This window comes from Saccoglossus kowalevskii, chromosome 4 (assembly GCF_978046115.1).
Source record: "Saccoglossus kowalevskii chromosome 4, keSacKowa6.1, whole genome shotgun sequence".
NCBI classification, from domain to species: domain Eukaryota; kingdom Metazoa; phylum Hemichordata; class Enteropneusta; family Harrimaniidae; genus Saccoglossus; species Saccoglossus kowalevskii.
Window position 1 is genome coordinate 11626094 of NC_140644.1, and position 23623 is coordinate 11649716.

The window sequence follows — 23623 nt, forward strand, 5'->3', positions numbered from 1 at the left end:
GAAATTTAAATGCTGGCTCTACACTAAAGATAGCTACATTGTCGATTGCTTGGAAAAATTTATTTATTTTGTCCTTAAGCTTTAGTTTTTTTTCTGTTTTTTTTTCTTGACCATTGATTCATTGTATATTTTTTTTCTTCATACTAATTTTTATGTCAAAGGAAATATCTAGCTACATGTAACTCTTCATCCAACAATGAAGTCTGTATTTTTCTAAAAAAAACACAAAAAAAGTGATAGTCGTCAAGCTGCGCATGGTCTCATATAAACAAAGATGGTTATTTTGACTATTGGGCACACCAACAAGTACACATTGAGAGCTTACCAAGCTTTAATTAGGTAATTTTTTGGTGTTTGGAAGGTATCGAAAAAGCTGCCTGTGGTAATTTGTGCAAGTGGCACCTAGGGCAAAACTCATACTCGTGATTTCATTAGAAAAGCACATTAGATTATGAGAAAATCAATGTTTATCAACACAATTGCGTGGCGTGATGACTACCGGCCTTTAAAATATTACAAAATTTATCATGTTTCTTTTTCTAGTTACCCTTCAACTTTCTGTTTTATATTGTTTGCCAGCCACACCGGAACAATCAACCAAAGTCAACAAATAAACTTTTATTAAGTTGTTCCATGACATAGATACTCTTCTCATAACACAAGTGTGACAAAATAACACTGTGGAACATACCATTATAGAAGCAGGGGTGACATATTATTATTATTGTCTTTTTCTAAACAGTACTGATGCTCTAAAAACACAAATCACATTCATATCCATTCTGAAATAATATTTGATGGCTCTAAGAGTTGCTTCAACTGAAATTGTAAATGCCCCTCCATTATGACACCCCCTGTATGGTCATGGTTTAGCCTAGAGCATTCTGGAGGCAGCATAGGGGATACCTGACAAAGGCAGCATTGCTGCTTAGAAACCAAGAAGATAAAGCAGTCTAGTGAGTGCGTTAGATAATAATTACTTCAACATCGCTTAGCTGCCGAAAATTCTATATGCCGAACATTGAACACCCGTTGATGGATAGACGGACAGCAAACATGCTGGACAATTAAGGTAAATAAGAAAACGACTGCATTCTCAGAGATTAGCCAAACTGCATCTTGTACGTCTGACACTATTAATTAATTGTAATGTTTTAATAATGCATAAATTGTGAGCTGAAGGGAAGGACCTTATTAAATTGTGATGGGCTAATAATGTCAGTATTAATACTGCATCAACATCAACAGCGTGTCTGTCCAATTGAATGACATCATTAGTCGTAGCATACATTGATAATGAAGGACAGCCGGTCAAAAATGTCATTTAATGTTGAAATCGTGATTATTTATACATATGATGTAAGCATGAAAGATACAGACTAGGAGTGGTTCACTGCTTTCAGCTACATAAATTAACCCTGTCTGTATGATTGATTTGAGATGACATCATGACAAGGCATGGCTGGAGTAGTTTCTTTATAAACATTAAATATCACTAATATAATGACAAGGTCAGTTTCCAATATTCAGTCAATTAAATAAAAAAATCATAACTAAAACAATAAATTTTATATATTGTAATATGATAATTTGAAATCACAGGACTTTATATCAATGTAAAACTTTAAATTCTGGTTTGTAGAATGTTAAGTAAACAGATCTGTTTTTGCTACAGCATAGTGGTAACACTGTTACTGACGATGACCACATGTTAACTGCTATGGTGACATTACAAAGCAACTGTTAGGTATTAAATTAGAAATTAACTGTCTGAAGTGACCACACCCATTTATAAATTCACAGAATGTACTGTAATGATGACCAATACTATTACCTACTGGGGGGAAATGTACGTTAAATGTTTTTGACAATTTTTAATAATAAAGAAAAGAGCGTAACAAATTATTGCAGACACGATTTAGGATTTATGGGAACACGCGACTTAAAGTCTGCTTCTCAATGAGTAAAGACTTCACCCATATATGGTCAATCATTTATCATGTACGGTGCTGTGCATACCTATGACTGAGAAGTGACATCACCTGAATACGAAATCGTGTGTTCTACTCATCTCCAATACAGATTCCAAAATTAACAAATTCCATGAAAAGTGGCTTTGATAACAGTTTTAAAAGCTGCTAGTCACTTGGTACTGTTTGGTAGTCCATATGGTTTTGTAGGAACTCACAACCATGCATAAGTGTCAATAGAAAATGAATACATGTTATTTGTGTAGAACATTCAGACAAATTGGTTTACTGTAGAATACTTTATTTTCGCTTGGATTTTATTTTTGCTGAAGGGATGATTCCGTGAAAATAAAATCCAGCGAATATACTTTTTTTCCTATATTTCACATTAAACTCATCAGAAATCAGTGAAAATAAATTCCATACAAAACGCTCTAAAAAGCCTTTTCAGCGAAAATTAATTCCAGTGAAAATAAAGTATTCCACAGTATTTGAAAAAAAAGTATGAGTATTTAGTAAATTTGTATTTGTTTAATTTTGGGGAATGGTAGTCCTATTACAAGATTTGCTCACAGCCTGTGTGTCTTGGACTATTGTTAATTCCTAGCCTTGTATTGTGTCTGAATAATCAATCAATGTTCTGATGTGGCCACACTATAATTACCCTATGTTTCTTCCTCTAACCTTATGTAAAATATCTTTAATTGTAATTGTAAAACAAATTTGAACATGTCTTTAGAATGCAGAACAAAAGTTCTTGCAAATTCACCCAGCAACAGAAAAATCTGATCTTTAAAGCACGGTAGTCGTCGCGCTGTGCATGTGCGAGATATATGCGCAGATCAACGAGTACGAACTCAGATGTTTCTAAGCTTTAATTAAGTAGTAGTTTTCATGTTATTGGAAGGCATCGAAGGAGTCACCGGCGGTAATCAGTGCAAGTCGTGCCCAGGTCAAACCTCATACTTGTGAATTGATATAAAATATTATATTGGTCCCAAAAAGTAATATGAAGGTGTCTATTAAAATATGCTATTAACATTTTGAACTATTATTAATATGACAGTAATTAGTGACAGTGGGTAGACAACTATGAAAACTTAAAAATTAAATTAAATGTTCGGGCAATTTCAGGGTTTTTCAAGGTTTATATGAAATTAGCCAAATATGATAATCACAATTATATTATGAAATTTTATTCATAGTATATTGGATTGAATTATGATTTACATGACATTGTTATTAGATTGGTTGCTAGACTGGTCAATTATTTTAAAGACCTCTCAACAAATTCCCTACCAATTACAAAAGCCTCTGACATGTAAACTTTAGAGAAAATACATACATAAATAGCATTGAAGTGTGCGGGTTAGGATTCAAAATCCTACATAATAGCCACTGATGTAATAAAAGATCACGGAACTTACAAAGTTTTAAACTCACTTCTCTTAAATATATTTATGGTTTTAGTAGTTAGGGCACAGTTCTTTTGTGGAAGGGACTGTATGTGGTTCAGGCAAGTGAGTCACTATTCCGTCGTCCAAATGCTAATTTTACTTGTCCTTGAGCATGGAGGTAAGAGACATATCCTGAGCTATAAGACGACCCATAGTGTCTAATCCAAGATTACATCTGAGACAACAAGGACCAACAACATGATATATAATATACATGTAACACTATATTGTCATTAACATGTCCCTCCCAAATTTACATATCTGTAAATTTATTTATTTATTAAATAAATAAATAAATCGACTTTCATTATAATTGTGAGTGTCTGGAAATGAACAATGTAGACTGCAGCTGTTGTAACGAGTCGTGCAGTCATTTAACCTTCCACAAACAATTCATTATTCTTGTTTTATGTACAAAATAATGCGCTGGTAACTGATTGAGATTTACCTCCCGAAATTTCTTTTTTTAATTAAACTACATGTAATCTAATAAAAATAATAATAATACATGCAATAAAAAAAAAACATTATAAGATTATTTCATGGCAATAATGCATTCTATGAATGCTAATTATGAAGTTCCATCTAATATTACATTAATTTAACATCCCACTATTTAAAAGAAAGTCATTATTGAAACGTAATGACCTTGAGTTTAATGAAAATATTAAACATTGAGAAGAGTCTATGACGCCAGCCATGTACATTCTATTACTGTCGAGCAAATTGAAAAAAATTTGAATTTGGTGTTCAAAACGAAATACAAAATATAATTTCAATCCTATAAGTATTTTTGATCTGCATACAAAATGATTTGAAGAACACACACCCTGAAAGGAAGCTACAATACCTGCCACCCCTATTTATAAATGGTTGAATCCATTGCAAATGAAAATCCGCTGTTCATATCATTAACATACACTGCTGTGATATTGAAACATCAAGATGCTCTATCGAATTGTGGTGAGTAGACAAGACTATTTTTAGGCTGAATTCTTACTATTTTAAATGAAATTTATCCAAATTATTAAGTGTACATTATTCTAGTCAGCAGATTTCTGAATGTACCATTTTCCAGGATAGTTCAGCTGTAAACTGCACAAAATGACTGATTTGGCAAATTTCCATTACTCATTATGGCAGACATTTTTTTTTTGCCATCGAGAACATGAGGTTTTATTTTTCTGTGAAACATGATCTGAGAGAAACTGTCAAATTCTTTCACATATTTGATAATATTTATATTACAATTTTAACAATAACACCATCAAAATGCAACAATTTATATCATATTATTTTATAATTATAACTGAAATCCATGGTTTTAAAACATTTAGTGGAGGAGTATCATTTTTCAAATTGAACTATTTACATTGTTACAGTAATGTTTGTTTTTCAATTGCACCAAGAGACACTACATGAACTGAGAATATAAATTTGCAACAATATATCGATCAAAGCCTTTTTTTAGGATGATTTTTTTATTATATACATCTTGTATGTTCCAATTTTCAGTTTGAGTTCAGTAGACATTCATGTTAAAAAATCAACATAGTCATTTTAGTACTTGCTTGATTTAATCAGCTCAACCTAGATACATAAATTTAACAATTAAAATGAAAAAATTTAAATAGAAAATTTACATGCTTGTTTGAAATTTATATAAATTATTTTTTTCATTTCGAGATTCCCCCTTATTGATATTTTAATCACAATGCGTACTCAGGGAAGGAGCTAATTTGACGTTACAATAAAGAGAGATAGCCGGCATCTGGCATTGGGTGTCAAATGTAAAGTAATGTTTTCTTATCACACGGAAGCATATTACCTCACATATGCATTAACAGAGAAAGGCATGACATGACAGACGATTGTGTTTCTCAATATGGCTGCCTTTAGTAACTGTGTATTCATATCACATGTGTGCATGCATCCATGCTGTCTACATTTCGAAAAAAAAAAAAAATTCCAGACTCGAGCAAATAGTCAGTTGTTTTCTCTAGCCTGGAGACATACTTGTAAAATATATACTGCTAATATTATGGCTATGGTTCTGTCTGTATTTTCATAGAAAATGAGAAAAACTGTATTATGTATATTAATATTGGAACAAATTTTAAAAATAATGTATATTTTGGTAAAAAAACATATAAAATGTTGAAAAATAAGTGAAGTCAAAATGGTGCAAGAATCAGTTTGTTTCTGGTTCAGCGTCTGTATATGCCAGCCCCGCCCCGAAAACTGAAATATATGTGTGGGGGGGGGGGGGGTTAAAAAAAATATTTATTATCAAGAGACTGCACTTTCTTACTAATAGGATGTAATATCAATGATATGAAAGATACTGTATCTATACATATCTACTTACTCACCTCACTTACCTTACTCTCTGGTACAAAAGATTATTATTGACAGGCAGGTTGTCATAGAAACAAATTATACGCATGAGGAAAATATGATATTACAATGAAATGCATTATCTACAGCTGCCCATTTGGTAGACCCACCGGCTATATATTATTTTATAAAATAATTTTAGTAATTCTGTTATGGATCTGACATGTGTTACTTCAATGGGATGTGTGTGTGTGGGGGGGGGGGGGGGGACAATGTCCTCTGAGTGCCCTTAACATTACAATTGAGTAATTTACCCGCAGGTTTATTTTCTTCTTGAAAATAAATTTATTGTTTTACATGCAACGTTTTCAGTTTGTGATGTGTTGAATGCACAACACAATGTATTGAACAAAAATTTAATATCGCCAATTTTAACATTTTTAATTTTATTTCTAACAAAAATATATTATAAGTAATAGACTGTTCACGGTATTCAGTTTACCAAAAAAAAAAAAAAAAAAAAAAATACATTTGTATAGATGTGAAGTCAACAGTTAGCACAGGATTAATTTCTGCATCAAATTCTTCAGTTATCCCCGTACGCATATAATATCAATTACACACGAACAGAAACTAAATATTTCTTGCAGTAGTAAAAATATAATATAATACCATGCTATTATAGTTACTTTTGAAATCCAATATGCTGGCGGATACCAAAACTGAACTGAAATTAACATAATCTAATTATAAGTAAATTTGAAGACTTTATCAGCTGATATCCTGTTTGCACAGAAAATAAAAAAAAATATCAAATTTAGTACAATAATTCATCTTCTATAACTGTAATATTTTCAAATATATGAAATTTAAGCTAACACCCCCATGCCACTCATAATGGTACGACCCATCTTTATAAAACCGGATTATTCCATTATGCAGCAATTGATAAAATGTGTGATTTTTTCCCCCCAAAACTGAACTACACTGCACTGCATTTAACATATAACTGAGTCATTCAGGACGAAAAAAATATTTTATTAAGCCCATAAATCCATTTAGAATATTACAAATTGGCTTCATTGTTATTTTTAGTGTATTATAACCGGGAGGCATGTTTATCACTTGAACTCATAACCTAGGACAAAATTCAATTTGACCCCCCCCCCCCAAATACAAGATACAAAATGTGTATACCAAATACATTGGCTAGATTGAACCAGTTATGTATTAACTGTGATATATCCACGAATGTTCAATAACTAGACAGGACTTACAATGATAATGTCCTAAGAATAATAACATTCAGCTTTGATAAGGCAATCAATTATGAATGGAGCGTATTTTTTTGACGCAAAATAAGTTTTTTTTTCATATTTAAAAAATGATCAGAAACTGCAGTCAATGAGAAAATATATTTATTTGGTCAAAATTTAAAAAAAAAATGCAGCAAAATATCCAAAAATATGAAAAAGTTGCACCATCATTTTGATGGGGACAAATATGTCATTCAAAAAGTTTAACCAACTAAAACTCACTATAATTAATTGAGTTATAAAAATAAAATGATATTAAATTAAAAATGAGTCATAGAAGAGCCAGCAATGAAAGAAATTAGTAATTTTCACAGATATCATTTTTTTTTACGACTAAAGTTAATTAATTAATTAAACAGTTTTAATTATATCCATTAAATAGTAATTTCAAGTCAAGTATATCAGTTATTTGATCTAAAAATAGACATATGATAAAAAAATATGTGGGTATGAGTTGGAAGACAAATTGGAGACACTCAGGCACCATAACTGTGATTATAATATGTCAAATATAATAAATTGAGGTCCTAAGGGAATGAGGTATTTTTAGCAGACTGGTATTAAATTTAAAATATGCAGAATGAGCCAGTACAAATATGTTAACTAGATGTAAACAGTGATGTGGTACTTTGGAGATCAAGTGCATGTACATGGATGGAATTTATAGTCTGATTAATATTACTTCAAATGTATTGAATTACTAGATCAATTTCTCTTATAATTTGACCTCAAAGTCGAAGGATGGGATCAGATTTGTGCGTAAAAGTGTATTTATTTTATGACAGACCAATTTTCAAGAACTTGAAGAAAACCACAAAAATATGTAACACTGACCATTCCATTGCAATTTTTTAAGACATCGAGTCATGGTGCCTTTTGCGAGATTTCGTACTCAACTTCAAATTATCAAACCGCGTAAATTGACAGCAGCGAAAATAAAACGATTTTCAGGGTATATTGATTATATTCAAATAAATTCACATTTTGTGCATTAATATTCTAAAATATTTTATACTGATACTGTCAGTAATAAATGAATTCATTTTAATAGTGGCAGGTGTTCCATCACAGAAACATTCAAATAAAATTTATGTCTGTAAATAAAGTGAAGTATTATAATCCTAATTATTTTAATGTTGATAAAAGTGCTGTTATTATGCTTAGATTCCTAGTACATAGTGACCTTTAATACCAGTATATAAATTACACTTGTAACACATTCATCACATGGTTGACAGACAGTATACATTTGATAAATAGTGTACATACAATGAAGTGCATGTCTGACCTTGTCTACAGCCAAAAATGACACTCAGTATATAACTATGGCAGATGTCTCTTATTATTACCCATAAATTGGCCCCAGTTATATGTAATGTGGTACCCATTGTACTATTGCAGTATCAACATCCACACATATAGGCATGCCTTTCATTTATTAATTATTTTTTTTTTGCTGAAAACATTTCAACTTATTTCTTGTGATTTTCACACCAAATAGACATAATTTCCCAGAACTTGATCATTGTTTTTTTAAAATATCGGTAATATGGCAAAAAATATATTATTTTATTTCATGAAAGGGGACACACATTGTACAGTTATAATGTTAAATAGGTGTCTAATGTGACTTATACTTTATGTTCATTGTTTGTTTACATGAAATTTAAAACTGTGGTACTTAATATGGGACACATTCTGAAATGGGTCAAGTTTAGATCATAGTGTTCAATGTTCATGATAAAAAGATGCGCTTCAAATAGAACAAACACAGTATACCTTTTAATATTACCGCTATTACCGAATTATTAATGATCATATATTTGCAGAATGTGTTCAAATGCCGCTACACTTGACAATTTTGTTTATTAAAAAATAATAACATAATCAAATACCACACAGAGATCTATAATGAGTGACAGTTTATAATAACAAATGACCTATTTTAATGGCAATGACCCGATTTCAAGACCAGTTGGCTTCTGGCGACTATACAGTTATTTTTATAGAATTTGAAAATATCTTTTTGAAATCATATCATATTGGAGTTAAAGGACATAAAATACAGTTTGAAAGTGAAAAAAATATACAAAAAAAGTATAATAATAATAATCAGGGGTAAATAGAAAGATAATTTATTAGTTAATTTGTAAGCAGGTGGTAGTACTACTCATAATGTTTAAACATACAAGCAATGATGATGTTAAGATTATAATATTATTTACATTTCTCATCAAATTACATATCTTTGAACAACACCCTGTCAAACCTCAATCACAGATAACCAATATCAGTTGACATTATCATGGAGAGATACAACTGGAGAGTCAGTTTTGCCAGAATGATGATAGAGGGACTGTAACGTCATTTATTCTTAAAGTTTACTGTAAAACATGTCTTTTTAGCTAGCATATAATTTTACCTAATTTAGCTACCCTGGAATTTTGCTAATTCAAGATGTCAATAATTTGAAATAAAGTATATTCTCACAATGAGACTGTTGGTACATTGGCCAAATTAAGATACTGTTAATTTATGCATTGAGTGTAAAATTGCATATACCGGTAGCCATGTTAAAGTGTGTTACAGTATTTGCACTGGGGTTAAAAAACACTGGAAATACATTTACCTTGTCTTGCCCTGTCATGACCTGACTGATATGGGGGTCCCATGCACATATACACATGTGAAACATGTGTAAAAAAATATGCAATGACTTTGTACTTGGTGTTCTAACACATCAGAAAACAGTGAAATAGTAAAAATGCCATTTAAAGTTTTACAGTCCCTGTGCTGCACCATGGAGATGTGTGAGAAGGTTTTATAAGATTAGAGTAAGCAAGTATTGATATATGGGACTAAGATAACATGCAAATTATAGGAGTCATGCAAAATATGATTCGGTCACAAAATTACAAACACGTACACTTCTAGAATTCTAATTAAAATTAATGAGTCTGTGTTTTTGGTTATAGTGTTTGTGCTAATCGCAAATCATGTTATACATGCGTTTTGCTCTTCTGAATGCAGCAAAAATCTCGCTTATTTTGAAACCATCTACCTTCTGTGACGCTATTAGTCAGAACTACATTCGATTGACGTGCACGGAATTGGGTCTCATTCAAACACACACAAAGCGCCGGAGTTTTCTTCTTGTGAGATCTTCAACACATATCATCGTACGCTATCAATGTTTCATACCCTTCTCTCGTAAATCCTTGATGATATACAGCGTGTGTAAACTAAACATACAATGACCGAGACGCTTTATCCTAGAACAGAAGAGCAATGCTCCAATGTGCTGTTCTCTCTGCCAAAATAAATTCCAGTAAAATTAAATATTTTACAGTATCACATACAGCATGATACCACGTTACAGGTAACTGTTTTTTTTGGGTTCTAGAACAAACATCAAAGTGTTGTCGTGCCGGTCACTGGTAGCATAGTGGTTGTCGCATCAGACTACTGATCGGTAGACCCAAGTTCAAATCCTACCTTAGGCTGAACATCAAAAGGGTCGACCCCTACCCTGGGTGAGTGGGCCACAGACTCAATGGGAAGGCCAATTCCACTGGCCGAGATTCACTCACTAACAAATGCGACTTTGGGGGAATCTTGGTTAAGGTCCGCAGGTGCTTGTGTTCAACCGGGCCTGGTTGACGCCAGGATAGTAGTAGTAGTAGTAGTAGTAGTAGTCCAGAGTTTTAAATCCGATTTGGTCCCCGAAGACGAGGGTGGCCGGATTCACCTTAAACTAGTGGCAATCGCTCTTACCCCCTCCCTCCACTTTGCACGATTTAAAGCATCCCTCATCCTCATCCCAACCTTCCCACTCTCCTCCTCTACTTGCATCTTCCACGTCTTCTTTGGCCTTCCCCTTTTCCTTGGACCGCTCACCTCTAAATCAAGGGCCCTTCTTAATACATGCCCATCCTCCCTCCTCAGCACATGCCCGTACCAACGTACCCCATTTGCCTTCGCCAACCGATCTACCGCTTCCTTCAAACCCAACATCTGCATCAAGTCCTCAGTTTTCTTTCTGTCCATCAACTTCACCCCACACATCACTCTCACCATCGCTCTCTCTGTCCTCCTTAAAGTACCCAACTCATTTTCACTCAAACACCATGTCTCGCTCCCATACAGCGATGCTGATCTCACACAACTCTTATAAACTATTCCTTTCATCTCCAAGGGAAATCTCTTCCCATATAGTAGCTCTCCACATTCCCTAAACTTCACCCAAGCAAACCTTGCTCTAGCTGTCACAGCCGCCTCACACCCACCACCCACACTTACCTTGTCCCCCAGGTATGTAAACTCCTTCACTGTCTCAACCTCATCACACAACTTTTCTTCCTGTTCCACCACCCTTCCAGCTCCATTCTTACATCTTCCACACGCAAAATCCCTTGCCAATCTTTGGGTCACCCTCTTTATCTTTGCACATCTCCCATGTATCCACTTCCCACATTTCACACACCGCACTGAATTTACCTTTACCCTCTTTCCACACATGCCACATGGGTCAACCTTACTCACCAAGGCTTTCTCCTCCATCCCACTCACCATCATTTTTGTCTTTCCCAGATTTACCTTCAAACCCTTACTCTCAAATGCTTTTTTCCATTTCACAAACTTCTCCCTCAATCCCTCCATTGTGTCATCCATCAAGACCAAGTCATCAGCATACAACATCTCTCTCATCAGCCCTTCTCTTGCACTCTCTGTAACTACATCAATGACAACTGCAAATATCAATGGTGATAGTACAGCGCATTACAAATTGCCATTTGACAGAGAGATGGCCACACAGCCCTGTCATGTAGTCCCAAACATGAATATGACTTCTGTGGCAAAATGCACTAGGTGTCGTCACTAACACTTGCAATTTGCACGTACAAAAAAAAAAAGGCAGGAGAGACAACAGTGACACTGAATGTCCGGAACTGTCGCCTGGCACAAAAAATATATTAAAAAAACAAAAACAAAAAACTAAAAGTGTTGTTGTGCCAACACAAAGTCTTTAAATTTTACTAATTTTATTCATGCAGACCATAATAGAGCCACTATGTCTTTGTAAACCAGTGTTGCTTTTACACAGCGACAAGTAAACACTGTGATATTGTCATAAAATTAGTCACTTACAACAACAATTAAGGCCAAATAAAATAAATGATATGTTTCTGCCTACATTTTGTATGCCACCACGAATATTTGTTATGGCTAAACTGGAAAAGGAGCACTGGAAGGCACTCACTTCTTCTTTCCAGTTTGCATGCAGGTTTAATTCTTCATGTAATTTGAAATTTAAAAAAAAAAAATATCTCATATTTAATAGCACAACACCATTTAGCTGATGCTCATCAATCATTACATGAAAGACAACGATAACAAGATTGGTATGAAAAAATATGATGAAATAAAAAGATACCATACGCTATTTTTAATTTGAATTTTATCAGAAACACACTCATTATTGTATTTGGCCCTAACAATACCCGAATATCTTTCACTGTTCTATGAACCTCCAGAATACAATGCAGTCTTTATGTCAGTCAGTTCTGTAGACCGTCAATCTCATACACTGACTTGGTCACTATATCAATATTGACTTTCTGTTCATCACAGCTATTCAGCAATATTTGTTTCCGCTGCTGTGTACATAAATACACTTCAGCCAAGTACTATAGAGTTTGACCTTCACTCTGACAAGTTCAACTCTCACATTCTTGATATTTTTAAGTATACATGTATGTTCAACCAAGTATTATTTTTTGTAAACTTTGGAATAAGAGGCTCAACCTGGAAAAAGTTGAAATTTTATTTTTTTACTGAATATTTTCCATTTGAATCTCATAATCTTAAACCATGAAGGAAATGTCATAATATCTTAAATGCAGAAAATGTAATTCTTGTACAAAAATGTAAAAATTCTTGATATTTCACTGTGTTCAATTGAATAAATGATGAAAAATGAGGGTACCACAACTTTTTTTCTCATGGAAAAAAAAAGAATAAAGTAATTTTCCCACAGCAATAAGCAAAGCTTTTAAATTCAAAATATAAACAATTGAGTTTGATAATTAAAAAAGAAAAAAACAGCACATACAGAGTGAATAATTTCAGAATATTTCTGTACCAAAAGTGTGTCCCTGCTTTAGGTGTTAAAGTTCAACGCTGAGTTTGTTGCATAATCAAATAATGGACTGCTGAAAAATATGCATCTAATATATGCTTAGTTATTTGGGAATATTTTCAATATTAAATAAAATCATGGTCAATAATGATCAATTTGACTTTTGACCTGTCACAATTACAGATTACAGTCCCATAGTATACTCACAGCTTAAGTACAAAATAAAATTCACTGACAGAGAGAGAGCAATTAAAAAAAATGCTGGAATTAATTGGTTTTAAACTGGACTGTTTTTTCCTGACTATTGCACTGTGTGTTCTGCATGAAACAGAAGCATGTTTAATATCTAATACTGTACCGTAATGCATACCAGTGTTCTGTAGCATCGCCAACTTGTCTACAATGTCTACCTCTTAGTGTGAGGAATGTTGAGAAAACAGTTCAACCGGCTGAATGGGTTATTTGCTGGCATATAACTTAACAAAACATACTGGTAGATGTATTTCAATTTTAGAAACAGTGATAAGCAACTTTCTATCTAAGACAGGGCAAGCTAACATTTTGTAAAACGTGCATCTTCATACTAGCCTTGGTATTCTGAGGACGCCCATTGTCAAGGCTAAACATGACTTGATAGACTGATTAAAAATTATTAAGAATAATTTAAATAGTATCAATACATTCAGAAGGATATTCTTATCAAGGCAAGTTTGAGCCCCGCCCAAAAGAAGTATCTATTCCATAGTAGAAAAATCAATATGAGCAAAGTAACAACAATTTCACTATGTTATCCGTGCAAACAATTTACAAATGTATTTTATTTTACTACTGGGAATTCCGTGCATTTCAGACTTTTAGAAAGTCAATCTGATGTATACGTGTGACAACATGTACATGATATATAGCAAATGGTGAGCGGTTTGATGTTAGCACAGATTTGTTCTAAAAAGTTGGCTGCAGGCTAATTATATAGGCATCTGCTTATTTTCAAAACGACTCGTTCATTATCCACCTACTTTTTCTAAATACTATGAGTGAAATAATACAATTTAAAGGCCTGTGTTTTTGATCGAGCCTTCTAATCGCAATTTTTGGGTAAACTTTAGGTTAATTAAATATGCAGCCACACATGATGTGTATACGGTTGGTATACAGCAGTTGCTGGTGTACATATGTCGTTACTTGAAAACGTGTAGGCGTCTGAAGACTTATGAAGTCAGGGTGAAAGAAGTTAGCATGACATGCAGTAGTCGGTAAGGACAGTTTACACTGATACTTAAAGAACACATATACAATACACGACTATAGCTTAGAGCATAGGGATAGGCTGACATAGACACTTGAAAACGTGTATACTCTGTGGTTATAGAGGTTACCGTACGTGGTACAATGGTTGTTATGATAATCATGTAGCCCCACCCAATACTGCACATCAACTTCAGATGATGCCATATGATTGCCAAGTGTGACAGAATTTATTGCTCACTTATAATACTCACTTTGTTAGAGAATTGAAGTTTATGTAGATTCTATATTATCAGTTTTAGCGTTTTATCTCACCTCCATGTATGTAAGGGTGTCTCTAGAGGGGAGCTAAGCGTGAAAAAGATGAGACGCATTTTCGACTATATGCCACTTATGCACACGTTAAAATCAGACTTTCGCATGGCGTTCTAATCACAACCTGCACGCAAATCAGACTTTCGCATGGCGTTCTAATCACAACCTGCACGCAAATCAGACTTACGCGTGGCATTTAAATACAGTTGAGAAAAAATGAAATGTATGTGAAAATCGAACTTGGCATGGCACTTAAAATTTACGCGCACGCAAAAATCAGACTCTAGAGGCACCCTTACATACCTCTGATGCTCATCTGTATGGGCCACCGTGTACCGTTGGGTTCCATTTGTGATAAATATACATTGAATTCTTTTTATTTTCTCATCAGGATTGTCTAACTGAAAATGCTAACGTAGTCCATGATTAATATTCAATATTATTAACTCAACATACTCCCGGTACACTCTATGCACTTCAAAGCAAATATGTAATCATAAAAATGACTCATATCAAACATTCTTGCGTAATATCAAAAACAGGTCAAATATCATACAAAAATTGACAAAATGGAGGAATTTGCTTGATGATGTCATTAATAACATTGTAACTGACACACGTTGGAACTGGTGATGCAGACCCTTTATGTGGATGTGGTTTTATAAGTGTTGTATTAGGAAGACACACTACAGCATGGAGACTTCAAGAATTTATTTGAAATATTATATTTCAACAATTTAAAAACAGCACAGTGTCAGTTCACTGTATGTTTCCTGTAATTGTAGTACTAGTATGACGCATATAGCTCTACATATATTTTTAGGTACATGCCGTAATGCAGGTAAAAATAGATAAAACAGAATTACAAATTCAAAGATCTTAAATTCTGGCATTTAGTTACAAATATCCGTATGAATGAAGTAGCAGGGAAAAATTTCAAATTTTAGTGACCTTTATGTTTGTTGTAGATTGAATTCCATTCTCAGGTCTCAGAAAACCGTTAATATTTTGCTGCTAAAGTTATTTGTGATAATTGGAAACTGTTTGTGATGACTACATATTACGAAAGTCACTGTGATTTCCTGTCTTCCCCCCTCGTAACAATTGAGTCAACTTTGGCCACCATTCGCAAATAAACAAAACACTGACATAATTTTTTTAAATATTTCTCCCAAATTTTGATCAAGATCAGTGGGCAGTCTAAAAATATCAAACAAAATAATGACACCAAAATTTGGGCCAAAAAATTTATGATGGTCGAAGGTTTCCCTAATTCGCCAAAATTTGTCAGAAGTGATTTACAGTATAATAGTGAAGCACCGCCATCAAGAGGATAAACATGTCTACACATCTTTTTAAAAAATAAATAAAAAGGATTGTGGTTTTTCTTTCAAAATTAACAATTAAGCTATTCCAAATACATTATTTAGATGACTTATTGAAACAGTAATTTTGATTGGTCTATTGAAGGCAATGCATGTTAAATTTGCATATAATATGCATGTAAACACTATTTTACACACATTGCATACAATGCTCAAGACATATGGGGAACACAGAAGGGGAGGGGGGGGGTCAAACCAACCATCACCCTCTTAAAAAAATGAGCATTTATAAAACGAAAGTTATGCCAAACTGCCTTAGGCTAAAACACCTGTGACTGAAATGTCCATCCTCCGTCCCTAATAAATTTACATAATTATTCATCATGTTATTTGCAAATGCGCAAAAGCTCAACTTTGAACAAAGTGTAAAGAACACAAACACATTAGGTGTTGACACTTAGTGTGTTATGTTTGCTTGGTGTAGTACACACTACAACAGTGAAGCCATCCTTCTTGTTTATTGTACCCAACGATGCATGGACAGTCACTCAATATTAAACATGGATGAAGGCAAAATTGAGATGATTATTTCATGATACCAGGTCATATATCTGACTGTAAGTATTTCACTCCATATTGGGCCGTGCACGTACTACTAGGTAATATGCATCTTTACATGCAGTAAAACGCTTACTGTAAAATACTTTATTTTAGCTGGATTTAATTTTCGCTGAAAAGACTTTTGTGTGTTTTTCATGGAATTTAATTTCACTGATTTTTGACGAGTTGAATGTAAAATATAGGAAAACAGGTATATTTGCTGGATTTTATTTTCACTGAACCACTCCTTCAGCGAAAATAGCGAAAATAAAGCATTCTACAGTAATTTTCTCTGCTGGGAGTTTTCACGATTTGATGATTTCATGGCATTCGTGAAGACAAACATTTTTTTTACTTTTTTATGCGCAAATTATATCCTTTATGCTTGACCTTCAAAAGATCACACATCCTGATCCTTTCTGGGAATGCAAATTCACTATCAGTGCTAATCTATTAATTATAACCTGGTGAGATCACTGCAGGATGTGTGGCCTATATGGGTTATGCATGTTGTAAATCACACAGACCACATGTACCGTACTACAAAGACAGTCACTAGTAAAGTATATTTTGACACAGAAGCCATTTTCAATATTTGAGACTACAGGACTGGGGCTCCATTACTGGCTGAGTTTCAATCATCAGTTTTGAATTCTTGGACTCCATTTCAGATTGTGATATGTCAGTCACATGTTGGCTGCTTTCTTTTGTTGTTCAACCACAGGTAGGATTTAATATTGAGAATTCTTGATCCTGAAACATAAACTGATATTTATCGTTGATCGTTAGCTCAGCTTTTATGCTCAACCACTGATAGGATTTGAAATTGAGAAGTAAGCTTACATTCTCTTCACAGTCTTGGTTTCTGGACTTTTTCAATATAAATTAATCTCTTGTGAAAATTTTTTAAGGAGATAAGACGCACGTTTTTTTTTTACAAAATAGACTTTTCATATTAACATCATTTCTTGAACATGACTGAAACCAATTTTGTCAAAGTTGTATATATTTGTATTCCATCAATTATTTTTAAAATTTTTTTTAAAAACCAACATTTCATGAACCATTTGACAAATGCAGTTTATCCAAGCGAGAGCATTACTTAGGATTTTACTTTTGGACTGAAAAAAATAAATTGTTTTTTTTAAAAAATATATGGAAATGAATTATGCATGTTTATTTTGACTTTGACTTTGCCGTTCAAAAAGGTCAACAACAAAATCAAGCACTAGTGGCAAAATACAAGCAACTACAGAATGCATGCTTTCTTATTTGCATAATTGGTGTTTTTGACTTTCAATAACAATAAAAGTCAGTAAACAATGGTCAATGCTGTTATCTGATACCTTTTAGTTTGCTTGATAACTTCATCCTGTTTTTATTCTGGTCACAACTTCCTTCACCAGTTTACCTCGCAGTTAACAGTTTAGTCACTAGAAAGTAGGATTTATGCTAGCAGGACTGTGTTGAATGTTTATTTAACGTTTCAGTGACTACGTACATACAAACATCTTCTGACAACAGACATGGCAATATTTTCATACATTTACAATATGTAAATTCATTTAATTAATTTATTTGTGTTCACAAAATCTGACCGCATTCATTAACTCTGTCAAACATTGCTAGGTATCTCAACTAGGAATGTTATAATTGAGTTTTCTCAGATGAAAAAAACAACAATGTTTTAGTGATCCAAGTTCAGGTTTTATGAATATTCATTTCGTTATGTACAATGTATGCATAACTTTTTTTTCTCAAATATAGAAACAACAAATGGTGACCTTTGACTCTGTAAGCCGAAATGATAAAGAACTGCAAATAGTTTTTTTCGCTTTCCTCTAATGTGTGTACCTCCAAAGAATAGTTTTGTTGAAAATTTACTCTGAGTAAATTCTCCATTACTCCCTACGTTTCTGATGACCAGTCCCTTATAAAGTAAATTCAGTCATTTCCTTGAGACTATCGTTTAAGCTGCTCAAATAGTTTCACTGTGAGTTGTATACTCAATTTCTTGATTGACAATAGATACGTTAAGCTGAAGCAAGAATCCGCAATTGATACCAGACTAATCCACTAACAGCCTAAGGTACCCACTATACCCATACTGAAAAACAAATGTTTATTTGCTAAAATGTTTTCACACAAATTTTTTTAGATTTATTTTTTCCTTACTTGCTTGTATCATAATCACTAAAATATTGTTATTAGAAATAATGTTTTTTGGCAGTGCGATTTCACTTTGTTAACCTTTTAAAGCACCATAATTTTTCCCGCCAAAATTTTGTTGCAATTTTTCGCCTATTTTTATGTATTTTTCTATAAATTTTTTCATAATTTTGGACCAAATGGAAATAACTTCCCAGTGGCTTCTGGTCCTGATTAAAATTTTTGAAAAATAATAATAAAAAAATTATAAAATTTTATTTTTCGAAAGGTGACAAAATTCAACTCTGATGATCAGAGGGTTAAAAGTAGCGATGGGTGTGTTTGAATGTCAACAATGTATTTTACAGGCATTGTTTATACCACACGCAAACTGCATCCAACAAGGAGCATGGCAACTGCTTTTTGATTACCAGCAATATCGACACCACTGTAAAAAAGACTCTAAAACAAACAGCTACCCTGTATTCTCTCTAGTAGTGTCTGTGCTAATGGTCTCTCACAAAGACAGTCGCATGGATGCCCAGAATAACACAATAAAAATAAGTATTTATGAATTAGACCCACTGGCATCATCAATTTATCATCAACACTTACAGATTTCTATATTTGTCAACCCAGTCTGCAATGAAACAAGTATTGTACTATATCTACAGTGTTCGATGCATACATACGTGTATGAACACAATGGACATAAAACAAGCACACTGGTCGAGTATGCATAAATCTTGTATTTTTCATCAACATACCACCCTCCACTGCCAGTTTTTGTCATCACTGTCATAGCACACAGTAGGCTTAGTGTTTTGGTAAAGTCACTGAAGACAAGCAGAACAAAACATACTTGGTCGAGAAGGCCATTTATCGCTTTGGATGGCTGACAACTTATGCCAGCCTTGCTGCACTCAAAGATAACCTGATATTAATTCCTTTCACATTTTCAACTGATCTGAGACATTTCTTTTTTTTTTTTTTTTTGGAATGTGGTTTTAAAACCAAGTGTTAGTAAAATTCTATAATTCATGCCTAAAACAGACTACTTAACAATGATTACAAGACATTCAAAGGAATTGTATTTCAATGAATTGGAAATAAATAAAAAGTTTATGATATAGCGCCCTCTACAGTTATGAAACTCAAACCACCAAAAAAAAAAAAAGCAGTTCTAGAGCAGGTATGGTAGTGGTGACAATAAAATCACAGGGTGATAACATTGAATTCTGTAATTTTCTTTCCATCATCAAATGATTCCAATTCAACTCATTTAGCAGCTGTCTACAAAGCAGCTATTCACTAGAAATACAAACGACTTTAGATTCATTAGTTTAAACATCGCTAATTGCTGGAGTTGTGATTGCTCCTTTGAATTAGGATAAATTGGAATTGGAATTGATAGTCAAGCCATCTGTCTGTACAACGGATAACTGAATGGTAATTGTGTCAACATTTAAAACAAAAAAAATTTCATGACCAATATGATCAAAGCACCTCCCTCCCATACAAGCAGTCATCATTGAAAAGTTGAAAAACAGTTAAACATCACAAAAAATAATGCAAAATATTAAAAATTATTGCTATTATAAGGAAACAACACCCTCATTAAGTGCTAGAATCTTTAGGGGTTATGTAGGGGTCATAGATGGATATAAATACCAACAATTATTTTTTTTTTTTTTTTGCATTTTAAGTATACCATTACTCACACAGTGATTTTACGTTCAAAGTAAATTTGCGATTTTCTAAAATGTTCACTGCAGGCATATGACTTAATTCATACATACTTAAAGCACTTATAGTTTATTTTCATTTGCAATGCTTAATTACAATTTTTTGTTTCGTTTCAGGTCATTTGGACCAGTTCCTTGTAACAGACTCTTCCAATTATGGCCGCCAGCAACGGTACCAGCCCGGTGGTCAAACAGATTGATAAACAGTTTCTCAAATGTGGTATATGTTTAGAAAGATATCGGACACCTAAAGTTTTGCCTTGTTTACATACCTTTTGCCAGAAGTGCTTACAAAATTATATACCACCTCACAGTCTATCACTTTCGTGCCCTATATGCCGACAGACATCCATACTTCCAGAGGAAGGCGTATCCGGCCTTCAAAACAACTTCTTCATTACAAATCTTATGGAAGTTTTGGAAGGTCCCAAAACTAACGGTACACAAAGCGATTCCAAAGCTCTTCCTTGTCCAAGTCACGAGGGTGAAGTTTTAAAGTTTTACTGCGAATCTTGTGAGACTGCTGTCTGTCAACACTGCACTATTGCTGAACATAACGAACACTCCACTGTCCCTCTCAAAGACGCTGTTGAAGAACATAAGAAGGAATTAGAAGAATTACTCACAAAAGCTAAAGCTCGCATAGCCCCACTTACACATGCAATTGATCTTGTAAGTAACACGCGAGAGAAATTATCCGCGAAGAAAACAAATGCTGAGACCGATCTCGTGAAGTCCTTCGAGACGTTAGATAAGGTTATAACCACAAGAAAAGAGACTCTTCTTAATCAGTTGGAAACCTATCACAGCAGCAAACTAAAAGTACTTGAAGAACAAAAAAAGAAATTGGAACTGGGACTTTCAAATATTATTAACAGCTGCGAGTTCACAGAGCAAGCACTAACGCACGGCAACGAAACAGAAGTACTATTAGTAAAAAAACAAATGGCTGATAGATTAAGAGAGCTGTCAGCGATAAGTTTATCGTGTAAGCCAGAAGAGAATGACTTCATCAAGTTCACATGTGATCTAAGTAGTGTGGAAAAGTGCACAGTAAATACTGGTAGCGTGCAATCGAACAGTGCAGTGCCACATGAGAGTGTAGCTAGTGGCGAAGGTTTAAAGCGAGCTAAGATCGGGGAGCAAACTGTTGTGACAATTATCACAAAGGATAGTAAAGGAGAATTGGTGAAGACCGGACGGGCTCTCGTGACTGCACATATACAAAACCCTGATGGAAATCTGGCACTGTGTACAATTGCGGATAACAAGAACGGCACGTACGACATTGGATACTCTTTAGAATACGAAGGAGAGCATGCGCTGACTATCAAGTTATTCGAAGAACACATTAAAGGAAGTCCGTACAGAGTAAAAGGTATGAAGGAAATTGTCTCACCCACCAGACCTAGCAGTTCAAAGGTCACTAAAACCAATGTCAAACAGAAAGCTACAAAGCGGCCACCAAGTACGATATCCTCAAAATCAAGGTCCGCGAGGTCAAATCCCATTGAAGATGATTTGCTACTCCGTATCGGTATGAAAGGTCGTAACAAAGCGGAATTCATGAATCCCCAGTGCGTTGCCTGCAGTGCAACCGGTCGGCTTATTGTTACTGATAGTGGTAATAATAGCGTACAAGTCTTTGTCAACAACTGCGACTTTAAAATGAAGTTTGGCATTCGTGGACGCAATCCCGGCCAGCTTCAACGGCCAACAGGATGTGCTATAATGGCAAATGGTAACTACCTTATCGCCGACTATGACAACAAGATGGTAAGCATGTTCACTCCAGACGGGAAGTTTGCGAGCAAAATTGGTACCGGGCGGTTACAGGGTCCAAAAGGAGTGAGTGTGGATAGGAATGGTAATATCATCATCGTGGATAATAAAAACAGCCAGATTTTAATCTTCAACCCAAACGGTAAGCTGCTGAACCGGTTTGGGTCACGTGGTATGGACGAGTCTCAACTCTGCGGGCCGCACTTCACCGCTATCAATTCAAACAACGAAATCATAGTTTCAGACTTCCACAATCATTGCATTAAGGTATTTGATGCCGAAGGTCAGTTTATCATGAAGTTTGGTTCCAATGGCGAAGGTAATGGTCAATTCAATGCACCAACTGGAGTAGCAGTTGATTCCCTAGATAATATTATCGTAGCTGACTGGGGTAACAGCAGAATTCAGGTACAGTAGTGATTTAATCCACTTAACAAAGAATATAAACGCCATCATACATATTTCTTTGGAAACAATTAATGTAACAAGCTCTCTTGTTAAAATTGTGATAAATCACATGATTCAGTATATGTTACAATATGTTCATACAGATGCTCATTTGTTTAATGTACTTCTTTATACATTGATGCACTTTTGTTTATGTACTGTGTCCAATTGATACCTATTATTTTTGGAATCTCTGAGCATCAAAACAGTATGCAATACATGCAACTGTTAAATTTTATCCCTTTCTATTGGAGTTGCGCTTATAATAGAACATTGGTATTACATATTTGAAAATATCTGCTAGCATGGGGGAATATCTCTACCCATATTTTGGAAAATATTACTGAAGAAATGACTGGTATAACACCTTTAACAATAGAACGTAATCAATTTAACAAAGTGTTAAATTATGTTAATAGCAATACATAACCTGAAGTATTGTGGTTCAATATTGTGCATATTAATTAGCTAATCTGAATATTCATAAACTGATTTCAGAGTGCTAAACCTGTATCTGGAGAACACTGTATTTGCTATTGTACATATGTTATCTAGGAGTATATGAAACAGAGATTAGATTGTAGAATAGAGTTATGCATGAGTGAAAATATGACTCTTTATTTTGATAAATTTTTTCAACCTAATGTTTGAAGAAAATTGCCAAATTGTTGGTAACGTTATTCAGCAGTGAATTCTAGAAGATGATTCACAAACAAATCTATGTGTAAATTTTTAACATACCAAAGAATGTTATATTGATGCTGTAAATTTGATCGATTATCAGGTTTTCTGAAATT

General features: G+C 33.9%; 1 protein-coding gene across 4 annotated transcripts in view; it reads left to right on the forward strand.

Moving 5' to 3' along the window:
- The window catches only part of LOC100376214 (tripartite motif-containing protein 2-like), a 39902-nt gene that overhangs the window by 12271 nt on the left and 4008 nt on the right, over positions 1-23623 (forward strand). The window contains exons 1-2 of one of the 4 annotated variants that reach the window (XM_002734980.4): positions 912-1072; positions 20715-22787. In XM_002734980.4, coding sequence (XP_002735026.1) covers positions 20754-22787 — 2034 coding nt within the window. In that variant the 5' untranslated portion in view covers positions 912-1072; positions 20715-20753. Of the gene's footprint in view, positions 1-911; positions 1073-4337; positions 4391-14449; positions 14473-20714; positions 22788-23623 lie in introns of those variants that run through there. The other 3 variants (XM_085497766.1, XM_085497768.1, XM_085497767.1) reach the window with 3 other exon arrangements.